General features: G+C 27.0%; 1 protein-coding gene across 1 annotated transcript; it reads right to left on the bottom strand.

Annotated features, from left to right (window-relative positions):
- Nucleotides 1-6753: 6753 nt before the first annotated feature.
- On the bottom strand, nt 6754-7136 carry OCT59_005666 (uncharacterized protein; the record flags this gene model as incomplete). Its single annotated transcript, XM_025326064.1, has 2 exons — nt 6754-6880; nt 6943-7136. 2 exons carry the CDS (start codon nt 7134-7136, stop codon nt 6754-6756), a joined length of 321 nt encoding a protein of 106 aa, XP_025178028.1.
- Nucleotides 7137-21334: the final 14198 nt, after the last annotated feature.

Genomic DNA, 21334 nt, shown 5'->3' with positions numbered 1-21334 from the left:
AAAAAATAGGAGAAACAGGAAAAAAACATCACGAAAAATTAAACAACGGCTATCCATTATTATGTCGACCAATCAAATTTGACTAGTCCAGGATAAGCATCGTGGACCAGTAGTCCAGCCCCATATTTTGACGCAACACTTTTTTTTTCTCACGTGTATTTTTTTGATAATAACTAGTCCTAAGTAAAAAAGGTAAGGGGTTATTATTCAGTTAACCTTACATAAGGACCAAGCAAGTAGTAAACAGTGTCTGTCTATGGAAGATTGTTTAAGTGACAAAAAGAGAGACTTCAGTAGTAAGATTCGTTCTTTTTTTTTAGTAGGATCTCTTTTCTTTAAGCTTTTCTTTTTTCTTTAGGCATTCTCTTTTCTTTAGATCCTCTCTTTTCTTTAGATTTCTTTTTTTTTAAGTCCTCTCTTTGGGAGTTGGACTGTATGGGTAGGATGTTATACAGCTTAGTATTATTTATATAAAATAGTAGCTAAAAAGTGCCAAAATATAAATTATGTATTTGATATTTTCAAATTTACACAATTACACATGTAAATTTTCTTGAAATTGCTGTGAATGATTTCCTGTATATCCTTAAAAACTTAGAGATAAGAATTCGCTTTGTACCTTAATTGATTTATTAGTTACGTAATTTTCTTTTCTTTTATAGAATATGTTAATATAATGAATATTCTTTATTTCAGTATATTAGGGTTTAATTCAGAAATGCGATGGAAGTTTTGATGCTTTTGATTTAAATTATCCTTTTTTTAGTAACTAATTATAAATATGTAAATAAAAAAAAATATTTTTTTCGTATAATTTTATTTTTCTTTTTTTGAATATCGTATATTACGAAAATAACCTAATGGAAACTGAATTTAGTAAATTAAATTGTTCGTATTGCTGGTCCATCCTTCCATTATTCTTAATAAGAATTAAAAGATACCATGTCGATGAATTTCTTGAATGGGTAGTAGATTTGTGGATTTGCCAAAGTATATTCCGCAACTTAGATTGATGGTGAATCAGATTATCGGATGGAAGTTGGAAAAAAAGTAAAACTAGATCTAAAAAAGTTGATTTAAAAAGGGTAATGAAGTACGTTTTTATACTATTTTGTATCTTATTTAATTTATTAATATTGAATTATTTTATTTTAAATATAGCTTAAAATACATTGGATGATATAATTATTTTTTAGCATATTATTTTCCTTGAGTTTTTTTACATATATCATATGATTTTTATTATATATAATAAGTTGTTCCCTTCCCTAGTATTATGTAGTTTTCTCACAATTGTGCGATTTTTGCCATTAATTAACCCGAAAACATCAGAGATATAATTAAATTAAATAAAAAATACGTACAGTAAATTCAAAGTCGTTTAAATATCAAGACAGGTTAACTATCGAATCTTTCCAGTGTCATGATCCTAGTAATGAATGGAATCATAAAATACATAATGTTTACTTTAATTATAAATAAAATTATTTTTTTTACCAATTGTTTACTAGTAAAAGAATCTTTTTGTTCTAAACTATAAGAAATAGCAATTGAGAGTATGAAGCTTTCATCTATAATGTCTTTAAGGAATAATCTTTTCAGAAATCACTATTATTAAAAGAATTAATTAGATTTCTAAAAATATATTTATAAATTAACCGCTTACTTGAGGAGTATTTGAATTGGTATTTAGTCTTTTTTTTTTGTGTTTCTTTTCTTTTCAAATTGTCGAGAAAATATTGTATTATACAACTGAAGAAATATAATCCCAAGTTCACGATAAATTACATTTATTTTATTTTATTTTTTTTGTACATTTTTCTTTTATTTAGTCGAATATGGCTGGAAAAAACAACAATAAAATTAATCTATTTATTAAAAAGACGAATACGTTATCGTTATGTATATATCATATGTTACACTAAAACTCTTCTCTTGATATCCGAATTTAGGAAGCAACTACAGAACTACTGCGTCAACGTTGCACCATTAATTCTAAATTTGGTCTTATTGTATATATGAATATATATTGCACAAATTGCAATAATTCAATAATTGCAGATCATTAAAGTAATCCTTTCCAACTTAACAATGTCCTGGCAAGATAATGTTAATGATGATTATGAAAAATTATTTGAAACTGACGAAGGATATGACGTTATTATTTATGCCGGTGAAAATGAAAATGTTAAAGAACTACATGCGTATTCAAATATTTTACGTATCAGGTCTCAATATTTTCGTACAGCACTTTCTGATAAATGGGCAAAGAAAAAGGATGGAAAATTTATTTTAGAAAAACCAAACATTTCTCCAAATATTTTTAAAATTATTTTAAGGTAATAAATATATTTTATCTATAATGGGCCTATATATACTGTTAAATACTTTTAATTAATATCTTTTCAAAAAAATTCTTAGATTTATTTATTGTGGAAAAATTGATATAACGAAATTAGAGGTACCAGAATTATTGAAGTTGTTAATGGCAGTTGATGAACTTAGTATTCAATCTCTAACCCCTCGTATCGAAGAATATTTAATTAAACATCAATACGAGTTTTTACAACAAAATCCTATAGGAATTCTTGAAACAATTTATCAAAATGAAACTTTTACAAGTTTATTGGATTATTGTCTTAATAAAATTTGTAAAGAACCTGAAATATTATTTAATACTGACAAGTTTATCGACTTAAAAGCACCTATAATTGAATTGCTTATAAAACAGAATGATTTATGTTTAGAAGAAATTGAAATATGGGATAACTTATTAAAATGGGCTTTTGCACAAAATCCTACTATTTCAGAAGATGTCACTAAATGGAACAAAGAGGAAGTTACAATTATGGAAAGAACTCTTCATAGATATATTCCTTTAATTAGATTTTATTATATATCTTCAGAAGATTTTCATGATAAAGTATTTCCTTTTAAAGAAATATTACCAAAAGATTTAATTAATAATCTCTTTACATTTTATTTAGTACCAAACAGGAAAACAAATATTGATAAACAACCTCCTAGACGATCAACATCAAAATGTGACAAGTATGATTCAATTATTGTCAATTTGCAACATTTTGCATTATTTGCCAGTTGGATTGATAGAAAAAATGATAACTATTTAAGAGATGATATTCCCTATAATTTCAATTTACTCTATCGTTCTAGTAGGGATGGTAATACCATTGCAAAATTTCATGAAAAAACTGATAATAAAGGAGCCAATATTGTTATTGCAAAGTTTAAAAATACAAATCAAATAATTGGGGGATATAATCCATTAGATTGGAGTGGACAAACCATTTTTAGATCTACAGCTGATAGTTTTATATTTTCATTTAAAGATTACAAAAATACTGATACAGGGAAGATTGGAAGAGTGATAGAAAAGGGATATGCTATATACTGTTATAATAAATATGGGCCAATTTTTGGTAAAGATAATGGTGGCGGTTGTGATATAATGCTATATTCAAGTGGTGAATGGAGTTCATGCCCAGGTTCTTATCCTGACATTGGTATCCCAAGAAATTATGAGATTGAAAATTATGAAGTATTTCAAGTTGTTAATAAGAATTAAAAAACAATTATAGATTTACATAAAATTAATGATGTTGTAAATTAATATTCTAAGAAACCATTTTTCTAAATAAAATATGTATTTTTTAGTGTTATTCTATATTTTATGCTCTTTTTTTTGAAAACCACATGAAAATATAATATTACTTTCACTTATAAATAAATTTGTTGTTTACTTATTACATTTTTATATTCTAAACCTATATTTACTAAATATACTGAATATTCATAAATTGAACTTAGCTCAAAGAACCAGCTTTATACAATGATATTTTCAATTATAATATTTCTGAAATATTTGAACTTCTAAGAATTATTGCGATATTTCAATTTTTCCCAACATTTTAAAAATGTTTCAAGATAATAAATATAGTTTTGATTGTAATTATGTAAATAGATTACTTATGTAATTTCCCTTTAAAATTTCATAAAATTTTATAAAAAAAGTTAATAAGACTTGGTTATTAAAAACTATCAATAGAAGTAGGTCAGCTTAATACTGTATTCAATATTTAATCTTATTAAAAGAAACTCATTTAATTTTAGATATATTGTTCAAAATTTTAAATTTGCAATAAAATTTGTAATATTTCGTTAATTTTGACAAGAATATGAGGTTTTAGATGATGATGTTTATATATTATTACAGTATATGCAAGGACGGATATACGATGCTTGTTGATAACTGGCTATTTTTTAAAAAATCCTTGATTTTATATATTAAACAAACAACTAAATTTTAGAGAATTCAGAGTAAAATTCAATTTAAGCTATTTAAAAATAATGTATCATGTCTTCAAAATATTTCGAACAACATCTAGTATAAGAAATACGAGTAACGATATTAATCTTGTACCAAACACCCGGTAAATAAAATAAAATAAACCCAAGTAAATAAAAAACAATAAAATTATAATTAAACCATAAAATTGTAGTTCGGCAGGGATTAAGGTAAAAGTGCCGAAAGAAATAGTATAAAAAAGGTAACAAAATTGACGCTATGCCAATATTATTAACCACCGTAAAAAAACCCTGTGTAGTCTGCTTGAGATGAGCGCACTAAATAACCCAGGAGAAGAGCCCTTTTTTTCACGTCTATATGAAAATTGAAATTTTCTTACAAACAATAGAAATCTTTTCATTAGAGTCCACATGAAAGCTAACTTTCAAAATTAAAATTTAAAACAAGAGTAAAATGTGTCTAAATTTCTAAATTTCAAAATTAAATTAGAAAAATATTGCCGTATTCAGAACGTTCTCTAAAAAAATAAAAGTGCATTATCCCGGGCGCTTTCCGAACAAAAAAAATTCTTTTGTATGTGTATTTCTACCCATAAACGTCTTTTGTGTTTGTAATAATCAATATGGCAATTACACGGAAAGACCGAGTAGCTCAAGAAATTCAGCGATTGTTTTTATATTATTTTTTTTCTTTTTATATAATAACAAGTTACGTGACGCATGTAAGCATGTTGCGTATTTTAATTAATATGGAGTCCGGAGATAACTAAGTTCATTTGGTAGTTTAAAAGTTAAGAATTTGTAACAACTATTACAGTTTTAGTAAAAAGTTGTTTATTATCAAATGCTATTTAACAAAATCTTTTTATATGAAATAATTCATTATTAACTATATATAAAGGCCATTAAAAAAATATTATTATGTGAAATAATTAATTATTAACTATAAAGAAAATTTTAAACCAGTTTCTTCGAACTAGGTCGTAAAATCAAAAAATCCAATTTTATGGCAGACATACTTCGCAACTATCCACGTTTATACTCCAGATTATCAGTTGTCAAGAATGTCATGAAGCTGCAGACACTAATTCACATGTCGTTACATGTATCGAACACGCAAACGCCATCCTAGAAAAATGAATAAAAAAGTGTAGAATGTGATGCAGCGTGATGAATAATATGAATAAACTGTAAAATTGTTTGGCCAGATGATTTGACAAAATTAAATCCTGTCAATATAAATCCTGTCAATATAATTGACTGAAATAATCAATTTTTTAAAAAATAAGACATTATGGTCTGCAAATAATTATCGTACCATAAAATCGTACTTGATAAAAAAATACATAGCAGCGCACTAAAATGACAAAACTATACCGTAACTAAATACAGAATAACTCGTCTGTTTGAAATTCTATTAGAGTATTTTTTCCAATGATATCCTAATAATAACCTGGATTAAATTACATACTTATAAATTTTAGTAATATAATATTTTAGTTAGTTACTTCAGCCGTAGTATAGAATCACTATTTTTACCATTTTTTATAGTATTTATAGTATTTCCCAAGGGTGGCCCAAGCATCACTTCGAATAATTATTAAATGATTCCTTTAGAATATATTTATTATTATTATATTTATTATATTATATTCACATATTTACTATTATATAACAAGCTTTCTAAATCGGAAATCGGAACCTCAAATTGTGATTTTGATCAGTTAACAATTTCCTATTATAATTATACGCGACGCGTAACAGTTGTAGACTCATCAATATAATTATGAGTCATCTTTTATGGAAAAATTTTTATACTCTATAAATTTATAAAGTATAAAACCTATAAAAACCCTCTATCCTCTTTCACTTATTCACTTGTCCTTCTTTCTTCTTATTATTTCTGCTTTTTGCTCTCACTCTTGTTGTCTAGGACCACGGCTCTGGACGCTCTTGGACAGAATTTCGATATAAATATATATATAAAGTAAACTTACGAAATTCTGTTTTTCTTTTTTTTTGTTTTTTTTTTATTTAGCGAAACGTTTACTAACGTTTTGGTTTTCTCTTTTGTAGGTTCCGGACGTCGTCTCTCCCCCTTCCTCTAGCCCATAGTCGATTTTTATAACTTTCCTTTTCACCGTCTGTCTATGGAAATATTTAAGTAGGCTTCTAGGTATTTTGTTGAACTTTTTTTTGCAACGCATTTCTTTATTAAAATTAGTACGAGTACATATATAATATTTAGAAATACTTAGAGACGCCAACCAAATAGTACATTACCAAGAGTACACACTAAGATATGCAGTTGCACGAACAAGCAAATAAATAACCCTAGTTCTCTCACAATAACTATAACAAAAATTGAAGAAATCCCAAAAAAAAAAATTAAAATCAGCTCACAACCAGCTAGATCTTGTTCTTTGCTCAACGTCTACAAACTAAAGCCTCTGTCCTAATATGTTGCCATTCCATATCATTGGAAGTTGTTGTAAAGATCTCTTTCAGTTCCGTCAGCTTTGCTTTTACCTCTGTCATACCTTCAGATACCTCGCTAGGCGCTTGGTATCGCACGTACTCTATCTTTTTGGCCACACGATAATCTTTATGACCTACACGACTTCTTTCGGCGCAATATTATTTTGTTTTAAAGGTGTTTTGGTCGAGGCTTCAGCCTTAATTACTCCTGGTTCTTCGTCAACTGAATCTGAATCCGAGTCCGAATCTGCTCCTAATCTCCAATTGATAATCATACCTACTATCACCTCTTCAGTTAAAGGTGTAATTTTTTTATATTTCTTGACCGCCATATTTGCTAACTTTTATCAGGAGGTGTCAGTGGCGTAGAAATGTTTGCCGATTGGTCAACTTGTGTTTGCGTATCAGGCGTTTTCATCATCTTCCTTTCTATCTTCTTCGAAGCCCTACCGTTTCTATCGTTTTGAAATTCCGCACCTTCCATATCAGATCCGCACTACCTTCTTTCAGTGAAGTATCCACCACCGTCTCCATCATTTGTTGCTCAGTAAAATACGCTATCATCTTCCAGTTTTCCGTTATTTTAATAATTTTGATGAAAGCTGTGTGGTTCATATTAACTTTATTTTTGTCATCATACTTTAAATGTCTGAAAAGTAGTCTTTTGGGTATTTCTATTGGAGCAGCATGATGCTATGCGTTGGGTGGGAGCATAGTGTGCTTACTTTGTAAGCCTGTGAGTACCAGCTTTTGCTGCAGTCTCACGGTAGGGCTGGTTGGGAACTCGGAGCGGTATAGTACTATGCGAGGGTTGGAGCATAGACGCTTACTTTTAGTAAGCTCGTGGGTACCAGTTTTGCTGCAGTCCTGTGATAGGACCGAAGGTAAGTGTACTTTTTTGTTATTTTTCAGTTTTTTTTATTTTTTTTTATGATTTTTTTTATTTCTTCATTATTTTTAGCTGGGTATTTCTATTGGAGCAGCATGATGCTATGCGTTGGGTGGGAGCATAGTGTGCTTACTTTGTAAGCCTGTGAGTACCAGCTTTTGCTGCAGTCTCACAGTAGGGCTGGTTGGGAACTTGGAGCGGTATAGTACTATGCGAGGGTTGGAGCATAGACGCTTACTTTTAGTAAGCTCGTGGGTACCAGTTTTTTGCTGCAGTCCTGCGATAGGACCGAAGGTAAGTGCACTTTTTTTGTTATTTTTCAGTTTTTTTCATTTTTTTATTTTATGATTTTTTTATTTCTTCATTATTTTTAGCTTTGGGTATTTTTATTGGAGCAGCATGATGCTATGCGTTGGGTGGGAGCATAGCATGCTTACTTTGTAAGCCTGTGAGTACCAGCTTTTGCTGTAGTCTCACAGTAGGGCTGGTTGGTTGTGGTACGGCATGGTGCTATGCGTAATTTTCATGGGAGGAGCATAGTGCGCTTCTTAGGAAGTCCCTTGTGGTAGGGCCGTAGTACTATAAAGTGCAAGATTTTTAAAAATGTGGATTCCAATTTTTTTGCTACAGTATTGATATTTGTAGAGCGGACAAATTTGAACAATGCCATAAATAAATAATGATTTTTACGTTTAGCGTTATAAAAGATTCTTATTATAATGTTACCATATGTAATAATCTGGTGCGAATTGGCACTTTAAAAATTTTGTCAATTATCGAATCTTTATAAATTTATAGCATAGAATTTTATCGATAATAAAATAATAAAATAAATAAATTATAAATTATGTACAATCGTTCAGATGTTAAACAGAAATTGATAATTATTGTATTCATATACTAAATTAGAACTTCCATTTGAAAATTTCTTATATTCACACCCAACCCGCTAAAAATTAAAAAAACTTGCCCGTTTGGGAAGAACCCGGTTGGGAAAGAAAAACTGATTATTAAAAAAAATTTAATAACCGTTTTTTTTTTAATGCAATAGAAATTTAAAAATTTAGAATTTTTGAAGTTGCAATTAAAAAAAGTGATTATTTCTCAACAAACTAGTGTCCAATTTATAACGAAAACTGAAAAATTTGAAATTATGGGATGTTAAAACAAATGAGTCAAAAGTTTAGAAATTAGTTCAGACAAACACGTTATTGTGGTTATTGTGAGTTGTGACTATGATTATCTTGGTTATTTTTTCCAATTTAGGAATACATTGACTTGCGTCACGAAAAATCCCACTCTATACTATCGATTTGAGAACAAATTATCATTCATGAGCTAAATGCTGATGAATTGGTACAAATGATCTCTTTACGTAATAATTTTTTTTATTTTTCGACTTAAAATTACAAAATTCCTACATCACGTGACTAAGCGAAGATATATAAATGGAATTTTAATAAATTGGAACTGGATTTTTTTATCAGAACTTTTCTGGAATCCAAATCATATATATTAAAGTAGTTTCGATATAATGGAATACGAAACAAACAGCAAAAATCGATCATAATAAAAATACGCCAAATAATTTAGATACACCAAATTTTAGCGTATATTAGATATACAACGTATATTCGTTTTGATTTAGTTAATTTTGGTTATTTTTAAAATGCAAAGTTATAATTTTATTGTTACACATATTATATGGAATTTCGAGTTCCGATATCATATCAAAAATTTTCACCATATCGGATATTACAATTATAATAATCAAAATTTAAAAAATTCTATGTTCTAATGTTAAATTCAATAACAGAAAAAAAAAATCCATCAATGTTTGCAGAGTATTTTAATCGGGACAAATTTTGACGCTGCCTCAAAATAAAGTTCTGATCTGAACAAGTAATGGTTTTTATGTTAGCGTCTTAAAAAGATCTTTAAAAGATTTGTCAATTATCGCATGCATATTTATGAATTTTTAGAACAAAATTTTATTCAATAATAATAAAATTATATACGAAATCGATAATTTATTTATATTTATATATTTAAGTAATTAAATTAGAAAAACAAATATAAAATTTTTTAAAAACCATAATTTTTTTTATATCTTCCATTTAGAAATTTCTCATTTTCACACCCAACCCGCTAAAAATTGAAAAAGAAAAAATCGATTATTTCTCAACAAACTAATGTTCCATTTATTAAGAAATCTGGAAATTTTGAAATTATGGGATGTCAAAACATTATTATGGGTGTCAAAACAAAAGGAAGACTCCTAAGTTTAGTTCATAGCCACGTTATTGTGGTTATTGTCTATCACGACTATCATGGTTATTGTTACTAACTTATGGAATACAAAGACTTGTATCACAAGTAAAAATCAAGACAGTAACTAATAAAAAGTGTTGAAAGACCTGAAATAAATAACTAATTGCAAAAAGAGTAATAAATTAAAAGTGCAAATCAAAGTTGGTTTGAGAAGTTTTTAGCCTTAAGTGTATTTCGAAAAAATAATGACAATAATCAAACTTTAAAATTTATAGCTAAATCAAACGCTATGACAATAATTTAAAAATTATCATTCATGAATCAAATTTTGGTAAAATGTATTTATTTCTCTTTACATGATAATAGTTATTTTTATATTGATTTTCGTACTTTAACACAGTCATTCATCATATATCTCAGCGAAGATGTTTATATCCATCGGTTATTAATATACAAACTAGTATCGTACACTTTATGATTTTTTATAATTTGTTAAAGGATTCAAAGCACTACAGTTACCAATTTTAAACTATATAAAGCAGAGTATTTCTACGTATAATTAGCTTATAGGACTGCTGATAAACCTATAGCACTTTAAAAATTTTGAATCTTTATAAATATATAGCACAAAATTTTATTCAATAATAAAATGATTTTTTTTTTATAAATTATATACGTAATAATCGCATGTTTATAAATTTATAGCACAGAATTTTATCCAATACTAACAAAATAATTTTTTATTAAATAAATTATAAATTATGTACAATCGTTCAGATGTTAAAACAGAATCGATAATTATTATATTTAAATTAGAACAAAATAGCTCTTCCACTTAAAAATTTCTTATATTCACACCCAACCCGCTAAAAATTAAAAAAACTTGCCCGTTTGGGAAGAACCCGGTTGGGAAGAAAAACTGATTATTAAATTTAATAACCGTTTTTTTTTTATTTGATATTATTTATTTTTTAAAATAATGAAAGTTAATTTCATTATAAAAGTATTAAAAAATTTATTAGAAAAAAATTGATTATTTCTCAACAAACTAATATCCCATTTATAACGAAATCTGGAAATTTTGAAATTATGGGATGTGAATGATTACTTTGTCAAAAGGTTAGAATTTAGTTCATCGCTGATCAGACGAAATACGTTATTGTGGTTATTGTGTCTATCATGATTATCATGGTTATTGTTTCTAACCTAGGATTCTAGGAATACATTGACTTGCGTCACAAAAAATTCCACTTTGTGGCAATGCTGAGCATTTCCCTTTTATTTTATAAATTTTTTTGATTTTTTTTTCAACGAAAAAAAAATATTTTTTACGAAAAAGAAAAAGGTAAAGCAAAAATGGGAAGTTATTTCCTTTTCGATCAAAAAAAAATCTAAAAAACGTTAACTTCGCTATACTAACATATATAAATCTAACAGCTAATCCATAAAAATGCACAACTAATCCATAGAAACGCATAAATATTCACAAAAAAATCTATCGAATTATTTGTTATCAGGGTTAATAATAATAATAATGCTTAAATGATAATTGGAATTATCAATCATCTACTATTTATAGAATACTAGTTACTATGGGGTTTGAAAAAATAATAGTATTGACATTGTTAATAGTTCTTAATAAAATTCATATAAATGATTTTCCAATATGTTCACTTTTTTTGTGAATATTTTTACTTATGAAAGAATGGATCTCAAATGTAAGTTGTCTGTTATTGCGATTACTTAACTAATTTAAATCTTGATTTATGTTTTAAAGTATAAAACATTTGCTACAACGGTAAAAATAAAATCAAATAACAAATAAGAAACGGAAAACCGTCGTAAGTCCGGACTCCGGAGCGAAAAATTTTTTTACGTGACCCATGCGGACAACCGGAAACCATCACGTGACATTATTTGACTTACTCTTCAAGCAGTATATAGTCCTTCGCTTCGCTCCGAACATACTAATTTATGCTTGAGATTATTTGATAAATTTATTAGAAAGTTCTAAATATCACCGTTGGTGATTAAATTGATTACATAATTTCAATATCACTCTTAAAATATTCAACGTTTCTCTAATGTGATCTTAAAAATGAATACTATTGTGCCTCATAGAGAATTTCTTCGCTAGTGCTGTCGATATTCATTGTATTTATACTCGGAATATTGTTACTGCCCAACATTTGAATTTTCATTCAGCTATACAAAAAAACAAATTATTTTTATATGATCATTCTAATATGTAATATTTTGCATTTAAAAAATCATTCTTAGATGTAATATTAATATAAAATTTTAATAACTTGAAGTATAATAAACTCATTTACCGTTCGAATTCAACATAATCACCACTAATCATACAGCATCAAAAAGCGACACGACCAGCTATAGATTTCCGAATTTTCTAGATTGATTAATAATTAGACATTATTAAAAAAACGAGAATCTCAGAAATAATTATTAATGCGGTTAGGGTAATATCATTTATTACGTAATATCCATTTGTTTACCCCACCCTAAAATATTACGTAGAAATGTCATTGCCCTTAGTAGGTAGCACATTGATATCAGCTTATTTACAATGACATAATTATGATTATACATATATACCCTATTAAAAAATTTTGTCCGTTATTTCTGTGAAAACTCCGTAAAAATGAGTCTTTCACGGATCCATTCACGGAAAAATGTAAATATTTCAATAAATTCCACGATATAAGGTTATTAATTCCGGAAATATGAGCCTTATAGGGTTAGAGATAAAGTATACGCTACATCATAATCTTATATAGCTCTTTAATGAAATATTGAATAAAACATTTAACGTTAAGTCAATCCTCTAGTAATCTTAAGAATGAATACTATTGAAATAATTCATAAAATTATATATAAGATCTTATCTTTTTTATTATATTCAGCTTTCAGTTTTTCATTCGGCTATACATATTAAAAAAATTGATATAAAAAATTTAACATTACAATTTAAGTACTTTTATAATTTAATTTATTGAGTGATATTTTGATTAATATCCAGCTTGTTTACAATAATGGAGCCAAAAAATACTATTGAAAATGGCACATTGTAACAATTGTATTTTTCTTATAACCACAATTACGAATGAAACAATTGACTAATAATATTAATACCGACGTTATAAACAATTGTTAAATTTATATACATGATAAGCAAAAAAAATTTAGATAATTTAAGTGTGTGACAAATGGTGCGTGACTAAAGTTTCTGTTCTGAAAGGAAGTGTGCCATAGCACTGCGCCAGCGTAACGCAGAATTAACTCTAAAATTGTAAATATCGTACAACAATATGCTATATAAATAATTATATAAATACTAAAAAAATGCTGTAGATCAGTAGATCGGTTACATACCTTTCTAACTCTTTTCTAGACGATGTCTTTAAATTGTTGGCAAGAAGTCATTGATGATTATGAAAGATTACTTGAAACTGATGAAGGATATGACGTTATTATTTATGCCGGTGAAAATGAAAACGTTAAGGAACTACATGCTCTTTCTAATATTTTGTGTATCAGGTCACAATATTTTCGTACAGCACTTTCTAATGAATGGGCAAAGAAAAAGGATGGGAAGTTTATTTTAGAAAAACCAACCATTTCTCCAAATATTTTTAAAATTATTTTAAGGTAATAAATATATTGTACCTATAAATGTACTGTACCTATAAAATATTTAAATTAATATCTTTCATAAAATTCTTAGATTTATTTATTGTGGAAAAATTGATTTCACAAAATTAGAAGGATTTGAATTATTAAAATTATCTATGGCTATTTACGAACTTAATATTCAATCTTTAATTCCTCGTATTGAGGAATATTTAATTAAACATCAGTATAAATTTTTACAGCAAAATCCTACGAGAATTATTGAAACAATCTATCAAAATGAATCTTTTACAAATTTATTAGATTTTTGTCTTAACAAAATTTGTGAAGAACCTGAAATATTATTTGATTCTGAAAATTTCACTAGCTTAAAGGCACCTATAATGGAATTGCTTTTAAATCGGGATGATCTGTGTCTAGAAGAAATTGAAATATGGGATAACTTATTAAAATGGGCTTTTGCACAAAATCCTATTATTCCAAAAGATGTCACTAAATGGAACAAAGAGGAAGTCACAGTTATGGAAAGAACCCTTCATAGATATATCCATTTAGTTAGATTTTATCATATATCTTCAGAAGATTTTCATGATAAAGTATATCCTTTGAAGGAAATATTGCCAAAGGATTTAATTAATAATCTTTTAACATTTTATTTAGCACCAAATAAAAGAACAAATATTGATAAGCAGCTTCCTAGAAAGTCAAAATCAAAATGTGATAAGTATGATTCAGTTATTGTTAATTTTCAACATTTTGCATTATTTGCCAGTTGGATTGATAGAAAAAATGATAATTATTTAGAAGATGATATTCCATATAATTTTAATTTGCTCTATCGTTCTAGTAGGGATGGTAATACTGTTGCAAAATTTTATGAAAAAATTGAAAATAAAGGAGCTAATATCGTCGTTGCAAAATTTAAAAATACAAATCAAATAATTGGAGGATATAACCCATTGGATTGGAGTGGATACGGCATTTTTAAATTTACAGCTGATAGTTTTATATTTTCATTTAAAGATTACAAAAATACTGATACAGGAAAGATTGGAAGAGTGATTAAAAAGGAAGATGCTATATACTGTTTTGGTAATTATCATGGTCCAACTTTTGGTTCAAGTAAAAATGGTGGTAGTTGTGATATAGAGCTACGTTCAAGTAGCAACAGATGGAGATCATATCCAAATTCTTATCCTGATATTGGTATCCCAAGAAATTATGAGATTGAAAATTATGAAGTATTTCAAGTTGTTAAAAAGAATTAAAAGAGTAATTTCATATAGGATTCCTTTTATAGATTTATATAACATCTGTGGTTTGTGAAGTAATAATTAAGAAACTATTTTCTTAAATAAAAAATATGCATTTTTTTGGTGTTTAGAATATTATTCATATTTTATTTAATAAAAAACCACGTAAAAATATGATACAGTCAAATCTCCATAAATATATCCTCCTTAGGACTTGATACAAATGGCTTTTACAAGTAAATTTGTTGCTTACTTATTGTAAATATTCTAAACATATAATGGTAAATGTTATAAGCGAAATTAACATAAAAAAAAATAAAGTTCAATTTGAGGAGATTGAATTCAGCTCATTGATCACTAACTTTTAGTTTAATATAATGTTTAAATTTTGTAATATTTCTGAAATATTTTCACCAGTTTTTCACCTAAGAATTATTATGATATATTCGATTCCTCCAAACATTTTTAAAAATATTTCAAGATAATAGATATTACTAGAGTTCGATGTAATTTTTAAAATTAACTTTGCAGTAAAATTTGTAATAATTCGTTAATTTTTACAAGAATATGAGGTTTTATATTACGATAATATATATATGTAAGGACGAAAGCTTGTTGTACTTTAATTCCAATATCTTTCATACATATTTTTCTTTCAATTTTAATAAAATAAATTCACAGTATTTTATTTTAACCAATCAACTGTAATGGTGAGTATTAATAGCAAATAACTATTGAATATATATAGATTTCATTTTCAAATCTTGAAATGATTCTTAGGAATTTTTTCATTTGTTTCTCACGTTTTCGTATAATCTAATACAATTTTCTTTCTCAAGCAAAGGAGTAAAATTCAACATGAGATATTTAAAAATCAATTTGATTGAAATACATTATATCTTCTAAGTATTTTAGAACAACATCCATAAATCCATCTCAAAATAATAAAATAATAATTATATGAGTGATGATAATCTCGTACCAAACACCTGGCGGATAAATCTAAATAAATAAAAGAGGTAGAGACTAAACAAAAATAATTAAATTATTTTTAACCATATAATTGTGGCTCAGCAAGAATCAAGGTAAAAGTGCTAAAGAAATTAATATAATAAAACGTAACAAAAATTGATGCGCACGATGCTTTCAACGTTATTTGACCAACATAAAAACTTTGAGAATTAAACTTGCGTACGCACTTGTTAATAATAACTGAATGTAAATACGACAGCAGACCACTTTTTTTATATATGAAAAATTGTAGGTAGCATACAAGCATTAAAATCTTTTTATCAGAGTCCACAGCACACGGAAATGTTCAACATAAATGTAAAACAGCGTATGATGAGTAAAATGTTTTAGATTACAATCCAGTTGAAGAATTAAATTAAGCCGTATTCAGAACGTTTTCAAAAAAAAAACAAAGATGCATTGTCCGGACACTTTCCAGAAAAAAGAAATTGATTTTATCATGTGCGTGCGTTTTTTTTTGTTCGGAAACGTTTGAAAAACGCACTTTTCGTGTTTTATCTCGTATTGCAATTATCAGCAGTAATGGCAGCACACGGAGACTAGTAAGTAGCCAGCTAAGATTTTAACTGATTATTTATATAATATCGATTAATAATATTAATAGACATATAGCATAAATCAATTAAGTTCATTAATAAAGTCTTCTTGAAAAAGTATAAAAGTAATAATTAGTCGTTTATTGACTTTAAAATACTAATAAGATTTGAAAAAATAAATGTGCTATCAATATAATAAAATGAATTATGGTAATAATTCTTATGTTAAATATGTAAAACTGCTACGATAAAATAAACTTAAGTATATTATAATAAAAAAATTCTCAAACCTTAGTAATTATATGAGAACACGTACTACTTGTATCTTGACTCGTTCAGTCGATTAGGAATATGGATTTTACTAACCGACATTTTTATGAGACATCCAATATTGAAATCAGTATTAGTCTATAACTCAGTTATTGGATGGGGATATCGGTATATTTCTATTCCCCCATCCAATGACGTGATTGAGCGAGCAGATTTAAGTTCATAATGAACATGTATAATACTTAAGAATTATTTAAAGTACAGTTTATCTGTTATTGAGAACTAGTTTCACATACAGTAGTAGTAAAGTCGTTTATTGCATATTGAAATTTGAAATTCGCTAAAAAAAAATTTTAAATACGAGTCCCTGTAAAAAATCTGATCCGTGTTTTATCTTTCCATGTTTTTTCCGTGAATGTATCATTTTCACGGAATTTTTACGGAAGACACGGAGAAATAATGGAAATATTCGGATAAAAATTTTCGACACTTGATGAACGTAAATGATTTATGCTTAAGATTATTTGATCCTTACAAATTTGTTAACATTTAGAGATATATTTGGTAATGATGTAACAGTTACATAATTTTGTATAGCTCTTTAATGAACATTGTATAAAATATTCAGTTTAATATAACAGTCAATTTCTAATGAGTAATAACGCGTTAAAAAATATTCATAAATTATTTAATTACATTTCACTCAGAAATGATATATAAAATATATAATAGTCTAATGCGGCACTACGTGCCGTGCCGCTATTGGATCATTTACGTAACATTCTACCCATAAATCAGTTAAACAACTGTAGTAGTAATTACAATTATGGAAAGAATCCTTCATGTTCCGTTATATTCCGTCCTTTTAATTAAATTTTTTTTTTTGATGTCTATCTTGTATATCCTTGAAAATTACTAATAATTAGTAGTTATTAGTATTACTTTTTTAACTATCTATCCAGTTTGTTTACAATAACTGTGTTTTTTCTTATAGTTAGTTACATTACGAACGAAACATTGATCAATAATATTCATTTATACGGTAGAAACCAATTATTAATCAATTTAAACATAAAAACATTTTTTTTTACTAACAAAAAAGGTCGAATGATACTGTGCCATGCACTGCGCCAGCGTAACGCAGGAATAATTCTAAATTTGGCCTCATTGTAAAATATCATACAACAATAAATTGTATAAAAATATATCAAAAAATGGTGTAGATCAATAAATAACTCTATCTCTTTTCTAAACGTAACGATGTCTATAGAATATTGGCAAGAAAATATTAATGACGACTATGAAAGATTATTTGAAACTGATGAAGGATACGACGTTATTATTTATGCCGGTGAAAATGAAAATATTAAAGAATTTCATGCACATTCAATTATTTTACGTACCAGATCACAATATTTTTGTACAGCATTTTCTAACGTATGGGAAAAGAAAAAGGATGGGAAATTTATTTTAGAAAAACCAAATATTTCTCCTAAAATTTTTAAAATTATTTTAAGGTAATAAAATATAAATAAACTGAATGTATCCATATGTGGTAATTTTTATTAATATTCTTCATTAAAATAATTTTTTAGGTTTATTTATTGTGGAAAAATTGATTTCACAAAATTAGAAGGGCTTGAATTATTAAAATTATCTATGGCAGCTGATGAACTTAACATTCAATCTTTAATCCCTCGTGTCGAGGAATATTTAATTAAACATCAATTTAAATTTTTACAACAAAATCCTACAGGAATTATTGAAACAATTTATCAAAATGAATCTTTTACGAATCTATTAGATTTTTGTCTTGACGAAATCTGTAAAGAGCCTGAAATATTATTTAATTCTGAAAATTTCACTAGCTTAAAAGCACCTATAATGGAATTGCTTTTAAAACGGGATGATTTGTACTTAAATGAAATTGAAATATGGGATAGCTTATTGAAATGGGCTTTTGCACAAAATTCTACTATTCCGAAAGATATCACTAAATGGAACAAAGAGGGAGTTACAATTATGAAAAGAACTCTTCATAGATATATTCCTTTAATTAGATTTTATCATATATCTTCAGAAGATTTTCATGATAAAGTATATCCTTTAAAAAAATTATTACCAAAAGAATTAATTAATAATCTTTTTACATTTTATTTAGTACCAAATAGAAAAATAAATATTGACATGCAACCTCCTAGGAGATGGTATGATTCAGTTATTGTTGATTTTCAACATTTTGCATTATTTGCTAGTTGGATTGATAAGAAAAATGGTAATTATTTAAGAAATATCCCCTACAATTTCAATTTATTATATCGTTCTAGTAGGGATGGTAATACTGTTGCAAAATTTCATGAAAAAACTGATAATAAAGGAGCCAATATTGTTGTTGTAAAGATTAAAAATACAAATCAAATAATCGGAGGATATAATCCATTGGATTGGGGTGGTAATAGCCATTTTAAAACTACAGCTGATAGTTTTATATTTTTATTTAAAGATTACAAAAATACTGATACAGGGAAGATTGGAAGAGTGATTAAAAAGGAAGATGCTATATACTGTTATAGTAATTATGGTCCGACTTTTGGTTCAAGTCTTAATAGTGGTAGTTGTGATTTAGAGCTACGTTCAAGTGGCAACAGATGGAGTTCATCTCCAAATTCTTATCCTGATATTGATATCCCAAGAAACTATGAGATTGAAAATTATGAAGTATTTCAAGTTGTTAAAAAGAATTAAAAAAGAAAGTCGTTTGTATTCTTCTTGTACTATATAGTTTTATAGGTTAAATTTATATTAACCATTTTTCAATAAATTATATTTTTTTAACTTAAGCCTTAATTTATAAATTTTATAGTTTAATACAATATATAACATTTATCAATTGTTATCGTCCTATCAGTAAAATTATCAACCATCTGTTTGCTGAAAATAACCAGTTTTGTAAATATTAATATAATTCTCTCAATTTCCAACTTCACTCTAATCCTGGCCATCCCTATAAAATTTTTATCCGTTATTCTGTAAAAACTCCGCAAAATGAAGCCTTTCACGGATCCATTCACGGAAAATGAAAATAATTCGATAAATTCCGTGAAAAAAAGATGGAATATAAAAAAAACGGATCGACTTTTTTGCAGGGTATCATGAGGATATACTGCATGCTTTTTCAAAGTTACGATATACATGGCTTTGCGTAGTCAAGTTAGAATAAACCTAATATCGTTTCCAAACATTATCGCTTGAGATTCAATACTATAAAAGTCTAAATTGATTATTTAGTAGAAATTGTCGTTTTTTATTCCAAATAGAAAAAATTTTCTATAATAAATACATAAAAATTAATAACAATATTAAATATTATTATAAAATAAAATAGTCACTCTTTTTATTTCACAAAATTGCCCGAAGTGTAACGAAGAATTCCATGCAAAGGTCACACAAAAATGTCTAAAACGCTCTTTTTATTTCACAAAATTGTCCACAGTGTAACGAAAGAACTATACACAGTACTTCTATGCATAGGTCGCACAAAAATGTCTGTCCGCCCGACCGGCACACTTAATAACGGTTTCCTAGTTATGTATAATACATTTTTAAAAAAATTTAATTATCAAAATTTGTTGTAACTTGTATCAAATTTAAAATTTTATTAAACCTAAGAAATTAAAATAATAATTATTACTTATAGTTAATCAAAAGAAATAAAGTTTGGAGCGAATATTATGTTAAAGTTACTGTAAATAATAGTAGTAGAAGAGAATAATAAATGATTTGTAATATTTTTTTTATGCCCTCTTATCCATTATTTACCTTTCCTTTCTTTCTCTCCTTTTTTTCTCTCTCGCCCTTTCCGTTTCTTGCACCCCTAAAAAAAGTACTAATAAATTATATTAAATTATCCTTCTTCGATCACAAAATAAAAAAACTTCTGGTTATAAATAAAAAAGAAATTGTCATTATGATAAATAATTAAATATTAAATAAATACTAATGTACTTTTTCTCCAAATTTCAGATTTGGTCATTGTAAAAATTTCTAAACGTTTAATTTATTATCATTTAGTTAATTGTAAAATAAAATAAGTAATAATAATAACTTAAATTTTACATTAACCCCTCTATCAAATAATCCAGTATATAAATATCCCTTAATTAAATCCTTTATAACAAACTCGAAATACTTCATAATTTTCAACTTCATAATTTCCTGGGATGCCTATATCAGGATAAGCATGCGGTTCTGAGCTCCATTTACCATTTGAACGTACCATTATATCACAACTAACATTATTATTTACGCCAAATACTGGTCCACAATTATTATGACCATATATAGCATATTTCTTATTGGTTACTCTTCCAATTTTGCCTGTTTCAATATTATTGTAATCTTCAAATGAAAATATAAAACTATCAGCCGTAGCTTTCCAAAGAGCAAATCCACTCCAATCGAATGGTGAATATCCTCCAATCACTTGATTTGTATTTTTAATCTTTGCAACAACAATACTGGCTCCTAAATTATCTGTTTTCTCATGAAATGTTTTAATTGTATCACCATCTCTACTAGCACGATACAGTAAATTAAAACTATAAGGAATTTTTCTTGAATAAACATTA

Source organism: Rhizophagus irregularis, chromosome 13 (genome assembly GCF_026210795.1).
Source record: "Rhizophagus irregularis chromosome 13, complete sequence".
Classification (NCBI taxonomy): domain Eukaryota; kingdom Fungi; phylum Glomeromycota; class Glomeromycetes; order Glomerales; family Glomeraceae; genus Rhizophagus; species Rhizophagus irregularis.
The sequence above is the reverse complement of the archived record's forward strand: the minus strand, read 5'-3'. Positions and strand labels throughout refer to the sequence as shown.